Source organism: Chelonia mydas, chromosome 8, assembly GCF_015237465.2.
Source record: "Chelonia mydas isolate rCheMyd1 chromosome 8, rCheMyd1.pri.v2, whole genome shotgun sequence".
Taxonomy (NCBI): Eukaryota; Metazoa; Chordata; order Testudines; family Cheloniidae; genus Chelonia; species Chelonia mydas.
In genome coordinates, this window is record NC_057854.1 from 71,681,210 (window position 1) to 71,697,025 (window position 15,816).

Below are 15,816 nucleotides of genomic sequence, written 5' to 3' on the forward strand. Positions count from 1 at the left end.
ATCCCTTCTCCCTCAGCTCCTCCAGCCTCGATTCATAGATATTTAGGTCAGAAGGGACCACTATGATCATCTAGTCTGACCTCCTGCACAACACAGGCCACAGAACTTCACCCACCCATTCCTGCAAAAAACCTCTCACCATTCATCCATTCCCCATCCACTTCCATCAGCTTCATGCCCTGGTCCCAGACACACGCTTACTTGCTATACCCCAGGGCCAGCTCCTCATCCCCTTCTGCATTCCACAGAAGAACTTCTTCCTCCATGCTGCCTGGGTAGCAGCAGGAAAGCATTGAGAGCACAGGAGGGATTATCCCTATCGATTCCGGTGCCCAGTGTGATGGGATGGGTCACAGAAACCCCTTTGGGACTGCCAACTGATGTGCTGAGACTACCTCTGAGCCTGTTTTCCCTGCCAGCTTGGGACTTCAGTACCTTGCCTTGTTTGAGCCAGACACGCTTGCCTGCTGCAAACACAGATCCAAGTCTGAACCACGTCCCCCACGAGCTGCGAGGCTTAACTGAAAACAGCTTAAGAAGTGTTCCTGTCTCCAACACTCAGATACCCATCTCCCAATGGGGTCCAAACCCCAAATAAATCTGTTTTACCCTATATAAAGCTTAAACTCATAAATTGTTTGCCCTCTATAACACTGATAGAGAGATATGCACAGCTGTCCCCCCCCCCCCGGGTATTAATACTTACTCTGGGTCAATTAATAAGTAAAAAGTGGTTTTATTAAAAACAAAAAGTATCATTTAAGTGGTTCCAAGTAATAACAGACAGAAGAAAGTGAATTACCAAGCAAAATAAAATAAAACATGCAAGTCTAAGCCTAATATAGTAAGAAAACTGAATACAGATAAAATCTCACCCTCAGAGATGTTTTAACAAGCTTCTATCACAGACTGGACGCCTTCCTAGTCTGGGCCCAATCCTTTCCCCTGGTACAGCCCTTGTTTCAGCTCAGGTGGTAGCTAGGGGATTTCTCATGACTGCAGCCCCCTGTGTTCTGTTCCACCCCCTTATAGATCTTTTTCACAAGGCAGGAATCCTTTGTCCCTCTCTGGGTTCCCACCTCTCCTTCTAAATGGAAAAGCACCAGGTTAAAGATGGATTCCAGTTCAGGTGACATGATCACATGATCACTGTAAGACTTCATTACCCACTTGCCAGCACACAGGTATACAGGAAAACTTACAAGTAAACAGAGCCAAAAAACAGTCAATTGTCCTGGTTAATAGGAGCCATCAAGATTCCAACCCACCATTAATGGCTGACACTTTGCATAATTAAAATAGGACCTCAGGGTTATATTTCATATTTCTAGTTTCAGATACAAAAATCATACATTTATACAAATAGGATGACCACACTCAGTAGATTATAAGCTTTGTAATGATACCTTACAAGAGACCTTTTGCATGAAGCATATTCCAGTTACATTATATTCACACTCATTAGCATATTTTCATAAAATCATATAGAGTACAACATCACACCCAACACCACAGCATTCCACAGAAGACCAAGAAAAGGAGAAGTCCTGCTCAGCCTCTGCAGGCTGTGCTCATGCTCAGTTGCAATGTCGGAATGGGATATGCACAATCCAGTCATCTGTAAGAGCTATGACAGAATGGAGCGTGCTCAGCAGAGACAGACTCTTTGGGAAATTTAGATGCCAAACTCTCTACTGAGCCTGTGAGAACTGAGTTCTTCAAAGGCTCATTACTTGGTCAAGATTTTCATGGGGATTGTAAAAGAAATGTCCAACACCAAAATTACCCATCTGCCAAATTTCTGGTCACTTCTCCAAAGTATAGGGATGGTATGGCTTCTCAGCAAAATGGCTGATGTGAGATATTTTTAATGTGGGCAAAACAATGTATTTTTCCATAACATCATTCTGAGAAATAGCTGAAGTTAAAAAAAAAAAGCAGCTAACTTCAGGCAGAACCAGCACGGAACTTCAGGCTGTAGCCTCAGGCAGACACCAGCATGGAACTTTTCAACCCAAACAGTTAAAGTTTGGGAAAGTTACAAAAACAAGTGAAAACCAGATCTTATACTAGATACTGCTGGGCAACTTTAATTACAGGCTTTGCTCCTTGCACCACCTATAATACAGTTTGTCCAAGTACACTGGAGAATTGTGGCATTTGTGTATGACTTTTTATGAGTAACAGAAGTGAGGACATTAGGAAAGCCAATGTGTTTTTAATTTGCTAAACTGTGCTTACAGGTCTATTGAATGCTATTGTGAGATTGCCAAAGAGTAAAAAAAAATTCAAGTGAACAAAGTGATGGTTAGAAGAAGGGGTCGAGATCTGAGGAATCACAATGGTCTTCCAAGAAATCAAGTAACCCTTCAGACTCCAAAGTTAAATTGACTCTAAAGCTTTGGAGACAAAGGCTGAAATTCTGTTCTCGAAGAGGTGCGGCACACAATTCACAGTCCAGGAGATGAGTGGGGCAAATGTGGCTTTAAGCCACCTTTGAGCCCTCATGATCCTGGGCTTCTCCAGGACATCCAGCATAACTTAAACAGTCCTGGGGCCTTGTTTAAGTTACAGCTGCCTCCCCAGGCTAACCGATAGTTCATGGTGCTACACACTGTGGCCCTGACCCAACATGCTCCTCATATACCCAGCATGCCCCCTGCATCAGGGCTGGCAGAGGAGTACTCAGGAAGCAGCCTTACAGCTGTCTTCTGCAGTGCCGGAGGTAAGGAAGTCCTCCCATGGTCAGAACTGGAGTAACTCTTACATGGAGTAAAGTGGCCAAAGTGGGAGTGAAAATCTCACCCAAAGGGCTGGATTTGCCTCATTGATTTCTGTGATGGTATACAGATTGTTAAATTCAAAGAGGAACTGCAAATTGTTATAAACTGTTATAACCCTACATGGGCAGATTTAAACCAGCTCCTACGAGGAGTCATGCCTAGGGAAACACTGAGTTGCCTTTGTGAAGAAGCTCAGTGGCCCAAGCAAAATCCATGACCAGGAAAAGTTAAATAAAATCAGGGAGAAGCTGTTAGATAAAATTCTCACAGTCTGCCCAGAGAAAGCTGACTGGACCAAAAATTAGCACCTGTAAACAAAGTAAAAATAAGAATTTGAATAAAACCCAAATACCCTCACCACCACATTAAAACTATGTTAATGACCTTCCAGCTCCAGAACATATAGGGACCCCATAATAGCCGCCCATTGCAGGGGGGGAAGGGGAAGGCCAAACCAAGGTCCCCACCATCCACCCCCCCTAGGGACCCAGTGATGGCACGTGTTACTATTGCAAGCAATTGGGCCATTGGATACAGACCCTACTGCCCTGGTCTATCCAAAAGCGGTAGGAGTGGGGAATACTCTTATTCCCCACCCTGCCTCTTCAAATCTGTCCATTTCTATCGGTCTTTTGTTTGACCGTCATGCTTGCCTCCTAAGTCCTTGTTCACCTGCTAACCTTTTGGGAAAAGACTTGCTGTGTAAATTAAATTGTATCAACGCGTGCTTAATTTTTCCACGACAAGATTGCTACCAGTGTGAAAGGAGAAGCAGGCTAGAGTTTTGTGTTTGATATCCCAAGTTAAAAAGGAATGAAAAAAGGTTTATGTATTTTTTCTTCCCCCAAGTATCTTCAACAAGATGGTATGGGTTATTCCACTACGGATGACTGGGCCTGTGGAAGCCCATCCTAATGTAAAGTCACCTTTGTCAATATGCTGCAGGGAAACAGTTTTGCAATGAAACTAGGCTGTATTTGTAAGGTATTACTGCATATTGCTGTGTAAGATAAGGAACAAGCACTACTATATACAACAAGAGACAGGCTGAAGTACTCAGTATGGTATGAATTCTGTATGCAATACTGTATGTCAGTTATATCTCAAAATTGAGAAGTAGTTCTTTGGTTTTCCTTTAGAAGTATACACAAGTTAAATATGCTGTTATTGTGGATACAATATTGCAATCAGTTAATCTAGAATATATTTACTAAAATCTTAAAGTAATATTTAAGTATATTATAGTTAAATATATTTACTAAAAATTTAGTTCTGATTAACATTTTTCTAAATGTTCCCCAAATGTAAAACATATGTTTGAAATCAGACATTCGATCTGCTACGTTTAGCTGTATTTTAAGAAATCAGTACGAGTTACTATATTTTTATTGCATATTACATAAGTGAGAAGTGGAGGTGCCACAGCCCATCTCTTCTCTAACTAGCAAATTGGTATTTAATTTTTTTGATACGTGGCTGTCATAAACTGAAGTCAAAATATAACTGTCTTTCATGTAACTGACATATTTAACATATGTATCAATTAAGCCCTTCCTTAAAAGAATGAATACTGAATCTATGGCATTTTCTTGTAGAAGTGTTATGGCTTAGACTTTAACGTGTTTGCAAATGTTTGTCTGGGATTTCAGATGTCTGTGTGGAGAAGTCTGTGAGGAAGTTTCATTATATATGCAGCATTTATGATCATGAAAGGCTAACTTCATATTTATAGAGATGGCTGCTGGCTGTTCATGAAAAAGCACAGAATCTCTCCCCTTCATTGCGGGAAAGAAGGATCTCACAGAACATAGAACAGTTAATATCAGCTTTATCTGAATTACGTGATTGGTCATTAACAATTAATATGGACTGCAGGATTGGGCCTTAGGTGTGAACAGCTACATCCTTCCCCCTTAAATTCCATTCACTGTTGGGAAGTAGCCAATGTCCTCATTCAGAGGGAAAAATAATAAGTGTGCGTTATTTATACCCAGCTAAGAACATTCTGCTTAAAAAAACACAAGATTCTGCCACCTTGAAATCTTCAATTACTTTAGAAGTATTACATGGGAGTTTTATATTTTGTGTGCCAGCAACTACAAATCAATAGAGTCACACACTTATCCACTTCATTATATACTCCCCCTGGCTAGACTGAGCTTGTCCCAAGCACCTACGATTCAGTATTTTTACACTGTTTACCCAATGTGCTGAACCCACTCACATAGCCTGGCTCAGTGGCTCTCAACCTTCCAGACTACTGTACCCCTTTCAGGAGTCTGATTTATCTTGTGTACCCTCAAGTTTCATCTCACTTATAAATTACTTGCTTACAAAATCAGACATAAAAATACAAAAGTGTCACAGCACAGTATTACTGAAAAATCACTCACTTTTTCATTTTTACCAAATAATTATAAAATAAATGAATTGAAATATAAATATTATACTTACGTTTCAGTGTACAGTATATAGAGCAGAATAAACAAGTCACTGTATGAAATTTTAGTTTGTACTGACTTCGCTAGTGCTTTTTATGTAGCCTGTTGTAGAACTAGACAAATATCTAGATAAGCTGATGTACCCCTTGGAAGACCTCTGCATACCGCTGGTTGAGAACCACTACTGCCAGCAGCAATCAAACCCAGGATTTTTGGTTTCAAGAGCACAAGACCCTAACTATTTAAAAGTGACATGCAGCGTCTTTACACCTTGATCTTATGAAACAGAAACCAAGGAAGTTGGGTGTGTGTGTGACGTTGCACTCTGTATGATTTTATGAAAATATGCTAATGAGTGTGAATATAATGTAACTGGAATATGCTTCATGCAAAAGGTCTCTTGTAAGGTATCATTACAAAGCTTTTAATCTACTGAGTGTGGTCATCCTATTTGTATAAATGTATGATTTTTGTATCTGAAACTAGAAATATGAAATATAACCCTGAGGTCCTATTGTAATTATGCAAAGTGCCAGCCATTAATGGTGGGTTGGAATCTTGATGGCTCTCCCATTAACCAGGACAACTGACTGCAGATGGCTCTGTTTACTTGTAAGTCTTCCTGTATACCTGTGTGCTGGCAAGTGGGTAATGATACAGTGATCATGTCACCTGAACTGGAATCCATCTTTAACCTGGTGCTTTTCCATTTAGAAGGAGGGGGTGGGAACCCAGAGCGAGACAAGGATTCCCGCTTTGTGCAAAAGGTATATAAGGGGGTGGAACAGAACAAAGGGCATTGCAGTCATGAGAAATCCCCTAGCTACCACCTGAGCTGGAACAAGGGCTGTACCAGGGGAAAGGATTGTGCCCAGACTAGGAAGGCGTCCAGTCTGTGATAGAAGCTTATTGAAACATCTCTGAGGGTGAGATTTTATCTGTATTCAGTTTTCTTACTGAATTAGGCTTAGACTTGCATGTTTTATTTTATTTTGCTTGGTAATTCACTGTCTTCTGTCTGTTACTACTTGGAACCACTTAAATGATACTTTTTGCATTTAATAAAATCACTGTTTACTTATTAATTAATCCAGAGTATATATTAATACCAGGGGTGGGGGGGCAAACGGCTGTGCATATCTCTCTATCAGTGTTATAGAGGGCAAACAATTTATGAGTTTACCCTGTATAAGCTTTATACAGGGTAAAACGGATTTATTTGGGGTTTGGACCCCATTGGGAGTTGGGTATCTGAGTGTTGGAGACAGGAACACTTCTTCAGCTGTTTTCAGTTAAGCTTGCAGCTTTTGGGGGAGGTGGTTCAGACTTGGATCTGTGTTTGCAGCAGGCAAGCGTGTCTGGCTCAAACAAGGCAAGGTACTGACGTCCCAAGCTGGCAGGGAAAGCAGACTCAGAGGTAGTCTCAGCACATCAATTGGCAGTCCCAATGGGGTGTCTGTGATCCAACCCATCACAGTGTGCATGTGCATAAGTGACAGCAAAATAAAGACCCTGGACCAAATTCCTCACCTACTCAAGTGCAATTCCTCATTGACTTCATCAGGAATTGTACGTAAGAGCAGAATTTGATCCCACCCTAACTTTTCTTAGCAAATACTCCATTAAAATCTAAAAGCAATTGATGGACCTTTCATCCAAGCTATATGCTAGACACAACTCTCCCGTGTTGTCAATGGTTTCCACAGTTCAGTAGTGATCTACACTAGGTTGTACTTCTCTGCATACCAACCAAACAGAAATCATTAGACTAAAGAGGTTTTACTCCTTGACAAAGCCAACAAGTGATCAGAACATTTGCCGGTCACATGAAGAACACATTTATACAGTTGTAATCATTTTCAGATAGTCCATATTTTAAAATCTATTTACAGTACAAGACATACAAGTCAACTATATTTTACAGTGACATCAAATAAATTTTACACGGGTTTACACTATTAAACATAACAGTATTTACTGTTTTTTAATGCCACAGTCACAAGCTGAAAATAGCAGTAGAAAAATATTTGTTCCTATACAAAAAAATTAAAACTTAATATTGTGCAAGAAAACTTCATTGGGGTTTTATCACATTTTGTCCTTGCTGAATAGTTTTGGCTTCAGCAGCTGCTATATGAAATGTAACTGTCACTACAGTGAATAAATAAGTAACTCTTGCTATAATACAGCTGACCCTAGTAACAGCATTAGGGTAACGCCTTTAGGGGTAACCACAGGCCAAAACAGAAGTGCATTTTGACTGTATAAAGACGTGCTTTCATGTCACAGAACATCTCACTCCATGGGCTATAAAGCATATGTGCCAGAACTGATAATTGATTTCCCACCTCCCAGCCCCCAATCCCCATTCAGAGCGTATAGAAGAGAACTGGTACCTTGTCTGCTCTTCACATCAGATTTTCTCCCCATAAGATGTTTCTAAATGAATAATGTTTATAGTGTTATTTACCTCTGACACACATTTGTAATATTATAGGAAAGTTACTCTTCTTAACAATTATCCTTAATAAACAAGGACCCTTGAACTTATGCCTTTTCCTATCATGTGTTATAATGTGAACTTCCACACTACCACTTAGCGGGCTAACTATGGAAGACAGACTACTTCAGTTTGGTAGGCAACAATTTGATTTACATGTTTACCTGTATCTGTTTACAGCATCCATATTAGTATTGGAAGACATATATTTTGCTTTTTAAAAAAATCAACATCAGCAATCCAATAAGCAACTATACAACAAACCAGTGCTCAGGCAGAGTATGAAAAAAAAAGCTGGCAAGGAAACAGATTTATTTAAGTTTTACATTTTCAATATATTGCTTATTTTAAATATAAGAGAATACTTTGGCACTGTCCTATTTAATTCTAGTTTGGATTCCTTCTGACAGCAAGAAAAGTACCTCTATGGTACTTCTATGGTAAACAAGCTCTCTTCATAGAAATAAAAGATGGTGCTTTCAGAGTGCTGTTCTGAGAATGTTTGACTATAGTAAGGCCTAGAGTGTCAAATTTTCAAACATCCACTCTGCACTATAAAGCAAAACAATAAAAAGTAAAGTAAATTAGTTCCTCCCAGCTAGGTTAGAAGTCTTGAAGTTGATCCACCCAACACTATCTATTAGAGAACAAATCAATTTAGTTTCCTCCTGGTTCCGTCATAAGCTCCCTGCAGGAATTATAAATCACACATAACTAACTCCCAAAGAGTTCTGTTGACCAAGTTTAATCACCGTGCAGAATAACTTCAGTCCTACTGATGGTGCTAAAAGAGTGTTATAACATAACCATATTTTTGTGAGATAGAAGGACCTGCAGCTAACATGTTAGATTTAATGGCAAGGTGACAAAAGTAATTTGAAACATGTTCATATTCATATGTGCAACAATTATTAACATTACATATTCAACAGTGTCCTATAATTAAACTTTTTAAAGCGGTTACAGGAAGAGAGATCATATATATTTATGTTTTAAAATACACCAATCCCAAGCTCTGGGCAAATGTACCAAAAAGAAAAAAAAACTATTAACTTATGAGCTGGTCAAAACTATTTAGGGTTTGTCTCAGGGTTGTCCAAAGGAGAAGTTAAAAACTATATGTGCATTTTATTTTACATTATACAGGCATCATTTTAGTTCTATATTTAAATAAGTCCAAAAAAATACTAAGCAGAATACTTTCCATGGCAGAATACAGTTCTCTTTCTTTCAGCTACATCCATGCAAATTCTAACTCCATTTATCACTCACTTATGCTTAAAGTGCATAATGACAACATACCTAAGTACATGAAAATGCTTGGGCAGGAAGTCAGTGTGTTTTTGCCTCTCTGCCAATGGTTTCTGCTAAAGACTTACCCAGACACTCTTAAAATGTGAAAAGTTGTAACAACAGTGAACAGGGACCACTAACAGGGAGTTTTGAGAGGGAGTTTTCCAGGTGAAGGAGGAGCAAATACGGGACCTTTGGGGTAAGTGGCTGTCTGTAGTGTGTGTTCGTGTTTGGGGGTTACTTGCTGTATGCTGAGCTTGTGTTTGTTTGTTTGTTTGAAGGACCATGTGCTGTGGCCAGCATTTGGAAGCTGTGAGCTTCTAAACAAGGTTTGAAATCTATAAGCCTCTGTTCATTGGTTGAGCCTTAGTCAGGGGGCAGGGCTATCAAGAAGGCCAGGGCTTTATAAAGCCATGAGCAAGCAATCAGGGAGCTTTGCGAACAGGGACTGCTAACAGGGAGTTTCGAGAGGAAGTTTGGAAGGGGGCGAGGTACACTTGCCATTCTTTAAAACCCTTAAATAAACAATAATCAAAACTTCTTGATTTAAACAAAAAGCCTATTAACCTAGGTAGCTGTAGGAGAAATGCAGGCAGAAGTCCAGCAGCAGAGTGGGGGCTATCCTGTTTATTGCACTCAGTGTAGCATGTATGATTACCTGCCCTGTGGGCGGGTGGTGTATGTGTGCATTTGGTGCAAGGAGCTCCTGACCCTCAGAGACCATGTACGGGCTCTGGAGGCCAGGGTGGCGGAATTGGAGGAGCTAAGGGAGGCAGAGAGGTATGCTGATGAGGCTTTCCGGGACACTGTAGATTTGTCCCACCTCCGGTCAGACAGCCCCTGCGCTGTTAAGGAGGATGAAAGGCCCAGAGAAGGAGAGCAGTCAACAGGAACAGAGGGAAACCTTCCCATAGTTGGGACCCTCCTTCCAGATGATGTTGGGGTATCATCTTGCACTGAGGTTACCTCCCCGGGGGAGGGAACTCCAGTCATTAGGAAAAGGCAGGTGTTAGTAATGGGAGATTCGATCATTAGAAACATAGATAGCTGGGCTTGTGATGACCGGGAGAACTGTATGGTGACTTCCCTGCCTGGTGTGAAGGTTGCGGATCTCTTGAGGCACCTAGATAGACTTATGTGTAGTCCTGGGGAGGAGCTGATGGTCGTGGTACATGTAGGTACCAATGATGCAGAGAAGAGTAGAAGAGACGTCCTGGAGGCCAAATTTAGGCTGCTAGGAAAAAGACTGAAATCCAGGACCTCTTATGGTAGGATTCTCAGAAATGTTTCCAGTTCCAAGCACAGGGCCAGGTAAGCAGGCAGACCTTCAGAGTCTCAATGCGTAGATGAGACGATGGTGTAGAGAGGAGGGGTTTAGATGTATTAGGAACTGGGGAAACTTTTGGGATAGGGGGAGCCTATACAGGAAGGATAGGCTCCACCTAAACCAAAGTGGATCCAGACTGTTGGCACTTAACATTAAAAAGGTTGCACAGCAGTTTTAAAACTAAGAGATGGGGGAAAGCTGATTGCTGCAGGGCCGCACGTGGATCAGACAGAGACGTCTCTTAGAGGAGAGTCGATTGATAGACATTCTCTAGGTTTTAGTCAGGAGGAGGGGATGGAAGAAGATAAAGTATGGGCCAGATCAGATGAGAAACATTCACATAAAGAATCTGACACATCAGAAAAGGGCAGACAAATAAATAGTGACAAGTTTTTAAAGTGCTTGTACACAAATGCTAGAAGTCTAAATAATAAGATGGGTGAACTAGAGTGCCCCATGTTAAAGGAGGATACTGATATAATAGGCATCACAGAAACCTGGTGGAGTGAGGACAATCAATGGGACACAATCATTCCGGGGTACAAAATATATCGGAAGTACAGAACAGGTCGTGGGGGGGGAGTGGCACTATATGTGAAAGAAAATGTAGAATCAAATGAAATAATCTTAAATGAATCCACATGTTCCATAGAATTTCTATGGATAGTAATTCCATGCTCTAATAAGAATATAACAGTAGGGATCTATTATCGACCACCTGACCAGGAAAGTGATAGTGATGATGAAATGCTAAGGGAGATTAGAGAGGCTATCAAAATAAAAAAACTCAATAATAGTGGGGGATTTCAATTATCCCCATATTGGCTGGGTACATGTCACCTCAGGACAAAATGCAGAGACAAAATTTCTTGATACTTTAAATGACTGCTTCTTGGAGCAGCTGGTACAGGAACCCACAAAGGGAGAGGCAACTCTCGATCTAGTCCTGAGTGGAGCACAGGATCTGGTCCAAGAGGTAACTATAACAGGACCGCTTGGAAATAGTGACCGTAATATAATAACATTTACCATTCCTGCGGTGGGTACACCTCAACAGCCCAACATGGTGGCATTTAATTTCAGAAAGAGGAACTATGCAAAAATGAGGAGGTTAGTTAAACAGAAATTTAAAAGGTACAGTGACTAGAGTGAAATCCCTGCAAGCTGCATGGACACTTTTCAAAGACACTATAATAGAGGCTCAACTTAAATGTATACCCCAAATTAAAAAACACAGTAAAAGAATTAAAAAAGAGCCCCTGTGGCTTAACAACCATGTAAAAGAAGCAGTGAGAGATAAAAAGGCATCTTTTAAAAAGTGGAAGTCAAATCCTAGTGAGATCAATAGAAAGGAGCATAAACACTGCCAAATTAAATGTAAAAATGTAATAAGAAAAGCCAAAAAGGAGTTTGAAGAACAGCTAGCCAAAAACTCAAAAGGTAATAATAACAAAATGTTTTTAAGTACATCAGACGCAGGAAGCCTGCTAAACAACAGGATGATCGAGATACAAAAGGAGCACTTAAAGACGATAAAGTCATCGCAGAGAAACTAAATGAATTCTTTGCTTCAGTCTTCACAGCTGAGGATGTTAGGGAGATTCCCAAACCTGAGCTGTCTTTTGTAGGTGACAAATCTGAGGAATTGTCACAGATTGGAGTATCACTAGAGGAGGTTTTGGAATTAATTGAGAAACTTAACAGTAACAAGGCACTGGGACCAGATGGCATTCACCCAAGAGTTCTGAAAGAACTCAAATGTGAAATTGCGGAACTATTAACTATGGTTTGTAACCTGTTCTTTAAATCAGGTACTGCACCCAATGACCCAATGGAAGATAGCTAATGTAATGCCAATATTTAAGAACGGCTCTAGAGGCGATCCTGGCAATTACAGACCAGTAAGTCTAAGGTCAGTACCGGGCAAATTAGTTGAAACAAAAGTAAAGAATAAAATTGTCAGACACATAGAAGAGCATAAATTGTTGCACAAAAGTCAACATGGTTTCTGTAAAGGGAGATCATGTCTTACTAATCTATTAGAGATCTTTGAGGGGGTCAACAAACATGTGGACAAGGGGGATCCAGTGGACATAGTGTACTTAGATTTCCAGAAAGCCTTTGACATGATCCCTCACCAAAGGCTCTTATGTAAATTAAGTTGTCATGGGATAAGAGGGACGATCCTTTCATGGATTGAGAACTGGTTAAAAGACAGGGAACAAAGGGTAGGAATAAATGGTAAATTTTCAGAATGGAGAGGGGTAACTAGTGGTGTTCCCCAAGGGTCAGTCCTAGGACCAATCCTATTCAACTTATTCATAAATGATCTGGAGAAAGGGGTAAACAGTGAGGTGGCAAAGTTTGCAGACGATACTAAACTGCTCAAGATAGTTGAGACCAAAGCAGATTGTGAAGAACTTCAAAAAGATCTCATAAAACTAAGTGATTGGGCAACAAAATGGCAAATGAAATTTAATGTGGATAAACATAAACTAATGCACATTGGAAAAAATAACCTCAATTCTCCCTACAATATGATGAGGGCTAATTTAGCTACAACTAATTAGGAGAAAGATCTTGGAGTCATCATGGATAGTTCTCTGAAGATGTCCACGCAGTGTGCAGTGGCAGACAAAAAGCTAACGAAACCGTAGGAATCATTAAAAAAGGGATAGAGAATCAGATGGAGAATATCTTATTGCCCTTATATAAATCCATGGAACGCCCACGTCTTGAATACTGCGTACAGATGTGGTCCCCTCATCTCAAAAAAGATATACTGGCATTAGAAAAGGTTCAGAAAAGGGCAACTAAAATGATTAGGGGTTTGGAACAGGTCCCATCTGAGGAGAGATTAAAGGGGCTAGGACTTTTCAGCTTGGAAAAGAGGAGACTAAGGGGGGATATGCTCGAGGTGTATAAAGTCATGAGTGGTGTGGAGAAAGTGAATATGGAAAAGTTATTTACTTGTTCTCATAATATAAGAACTAGGGGCCACCAAATGAAATTAATGGGTAGCAGGTTTAAAACAAATAAAAGGAACTTCTTCTTCACTCAGCGCACAGTCAACCTGTGGAAATCCTTGCCTGAGGAGGTTGTGAAGGCTAGGACTATAACAGGATTTAAAAGAGAACTGGATAAATTCATGGAGGTTAAATCCATTAATGGCTGTTAGCCAGGATGGGTAAGGAATGGTGTTCCTAGCCTCTGTTTGTGAGAGGGTGGAGATGGATGGCAGGAGGGAGATCGCTTGATCATTACCTGTTAGGTTCACTGCCTCTGGGGCACCTGACATTGGCCACTGTCGGTAGACAGGACACTGGGCTGGATGGACCTTTGGTCTGACCCAGTATAGCCATTCTTATGTTCTTACAACCCTTCTTTGCCCTTTCTGCCCCACCAGCTGATACTCATATAGCTAGTACAGAGTATTGCTGGAGCCATGAACATGGCTGTACAAATGGTCAACAAGGGTTGTCACAATAGTTTCCTAAGGAAAGATTTTCAAAAGTCAACAAATTAGACAGCTACCTTGACCTTTCTACAGCACTGAAGAGAATATAGCTGGAATCCAGTCAGACTGAGTGTTACAAGGCTAAACACAAGACAAGTATTTTGTTCCTTAGAGAAATTGCCCACACAGAGAGATCAAAAACCAGAAAGGAAGGAAACAAAGGTGGAGGATTATTCTTGGATGGAAGCGGTTTCCCTCAGGTGACAAATAATCTAGGGGGAATGTCTCCTTGAGCCTGGCTGCAATTTGCTGGTTTGCTGTGTTACAGCTGTAGTTAACACTGGCAGCATTTTGCTGTGGGGCTTCTGCCCCCACCAGTGAGTATCACTGTCTATTTGTGCACTCAAACTGGAGAATTTATGCTTAAAGGATGTTTGGTTTTTGTGTTTACATCTGGGTAACACTGAATTCTCAACACATTGTTTTAAACAAAAACCCGTAATCCTGAACACATATTACAGTATGGAAAAACAAAGGGCCAGATCCTCAACTGGTGTGAGTCTATTGAGCTCCAGTGACTTCAATGAGCTAAACCCATTTACACCTGCTAAACAGCTGGCCCAAAATAATGTAAAGTGAATATAAGCATTATGTGTAAGTCAAGGGGGCACAGCTGATTGAAGAATATACAATAGGGCAAGGGCTTGGTTTTCCTACTGCAACATCCCTCCTCCTCCCTCTTCACTGTGTAAATTAGACTCATTTTGTACATCCAGTGACTGCCAAATCATTTTCTGACCAACTTCTATCCAGAATGACATATCTTTAAAAAAAAAGATAAAAAACCTTGTGAAAATGTTATTTAGATTGCAGTTAAGCACTCCAAAGTTAGGAAATGCTATCTCCTTATTTCAACCCCTTGCATGTATTCAGTATGATAAGACTTTAATTACATGATCACATGTTTTCAACATAACCTCCACCTCCTTCAGTGCACAGAATAGAGGGTGCTCAGAGAATGAATAAGGGGTTGTGTAGAGAAAGACTGTTGTCTCCAGACTCTTGCCTTATTTGTTGCACATGTTGCAAGCTGCATAGTGAATGATATGGGGAACTGTGGAAAGAGAAAAGATGATCTCATGGTTTAGGGAATTGAATGCCATCCTGGAGAACTGGCTTCTATCCTTGCTCCTGCCTCAGAGTTTCTATGTGATGCCGGGCAAGTCACTTAAATCAACATTTTCACACATGGACTATATGCTCCTGTTGCTGAGTGCACCTGGGGTCTGATTTGCAGAAGTGCTGAACCCTCACAACTGCAGCTGAAATCAATAGGAACTGTACTTTGAACATATGAAGTGCTATAAATATGCTAAGTACTCTGAAAAAGAAATCAGGTCCTACGGATCTTAAATTGGGTACCCAAAAATAGTGGACACTTGACAATTTTGTCTTAATCTCTCTGTGCTTCAGTTCCCAGCTGTAATATTATGATATCATCTAATCTCAGATGGGTTTTGTGAGGATGAATTCATTACTGTTTGTGAAACACTCAGTTACTAGGGCAGTAAATGCCATAGAGATGCCACGTAGAAAATGTCTATATTGCAGAGTTTAAGTAGCAGGTAGTAAATAAGGCGTGGGACACACATTGAATAATATGGGGGGGGGAGGAGTCTCTTCTCTAAAACATGGACATGTTACTGATTCTCAATGAAACAGTGGCAAAAATTAAAAAAAACAAAAGAGCACTAAGAAAATGTATTTTTCCTCTGATCTTGTTCTTGGAAGGTGGCTGACTTGTTTTGAAAAAAAAATCAGCATGAGGTAGACTCCTGGTAAGGAACACTTCAGCTCAGACACTTAAAGTTTGCCAAAGTTACAAGTGACTGAAAAACATGTCTTACGATGGAAAGTCTGTGGCAACCTTAATTATAAAATTACCAGCTCCAGATATAATTTAAATTATAGCTTCTTTTATACCCCCACAGGATACATTTTCAGCAGTCTGGACC

At 40.4% G+C, this 15,816-nt stretch overlaps 1 protein-coding gene across 1 annotated transcript in view; it reads right to left on the reverse strand.

The window, feature by feature from the left end:
* RWDD3 (RWD domain containing 3) overlaps nt 1-15,816 on the reverse strand; it is a 146,862-nt gene that overhangs the window by 11,178 nt on the left and 119,868 nt on the right. The window contains exon 8 of the mRNA XM_043521477.1: nt 7,621-7,663. Coding sequence (XP_043377412.1) covers nt 7,621-7,663 — 43 coding nt within the window. The remainder of the gene's footprint in view (nt 1-7,620; nt 7,664-15,816) is intronic.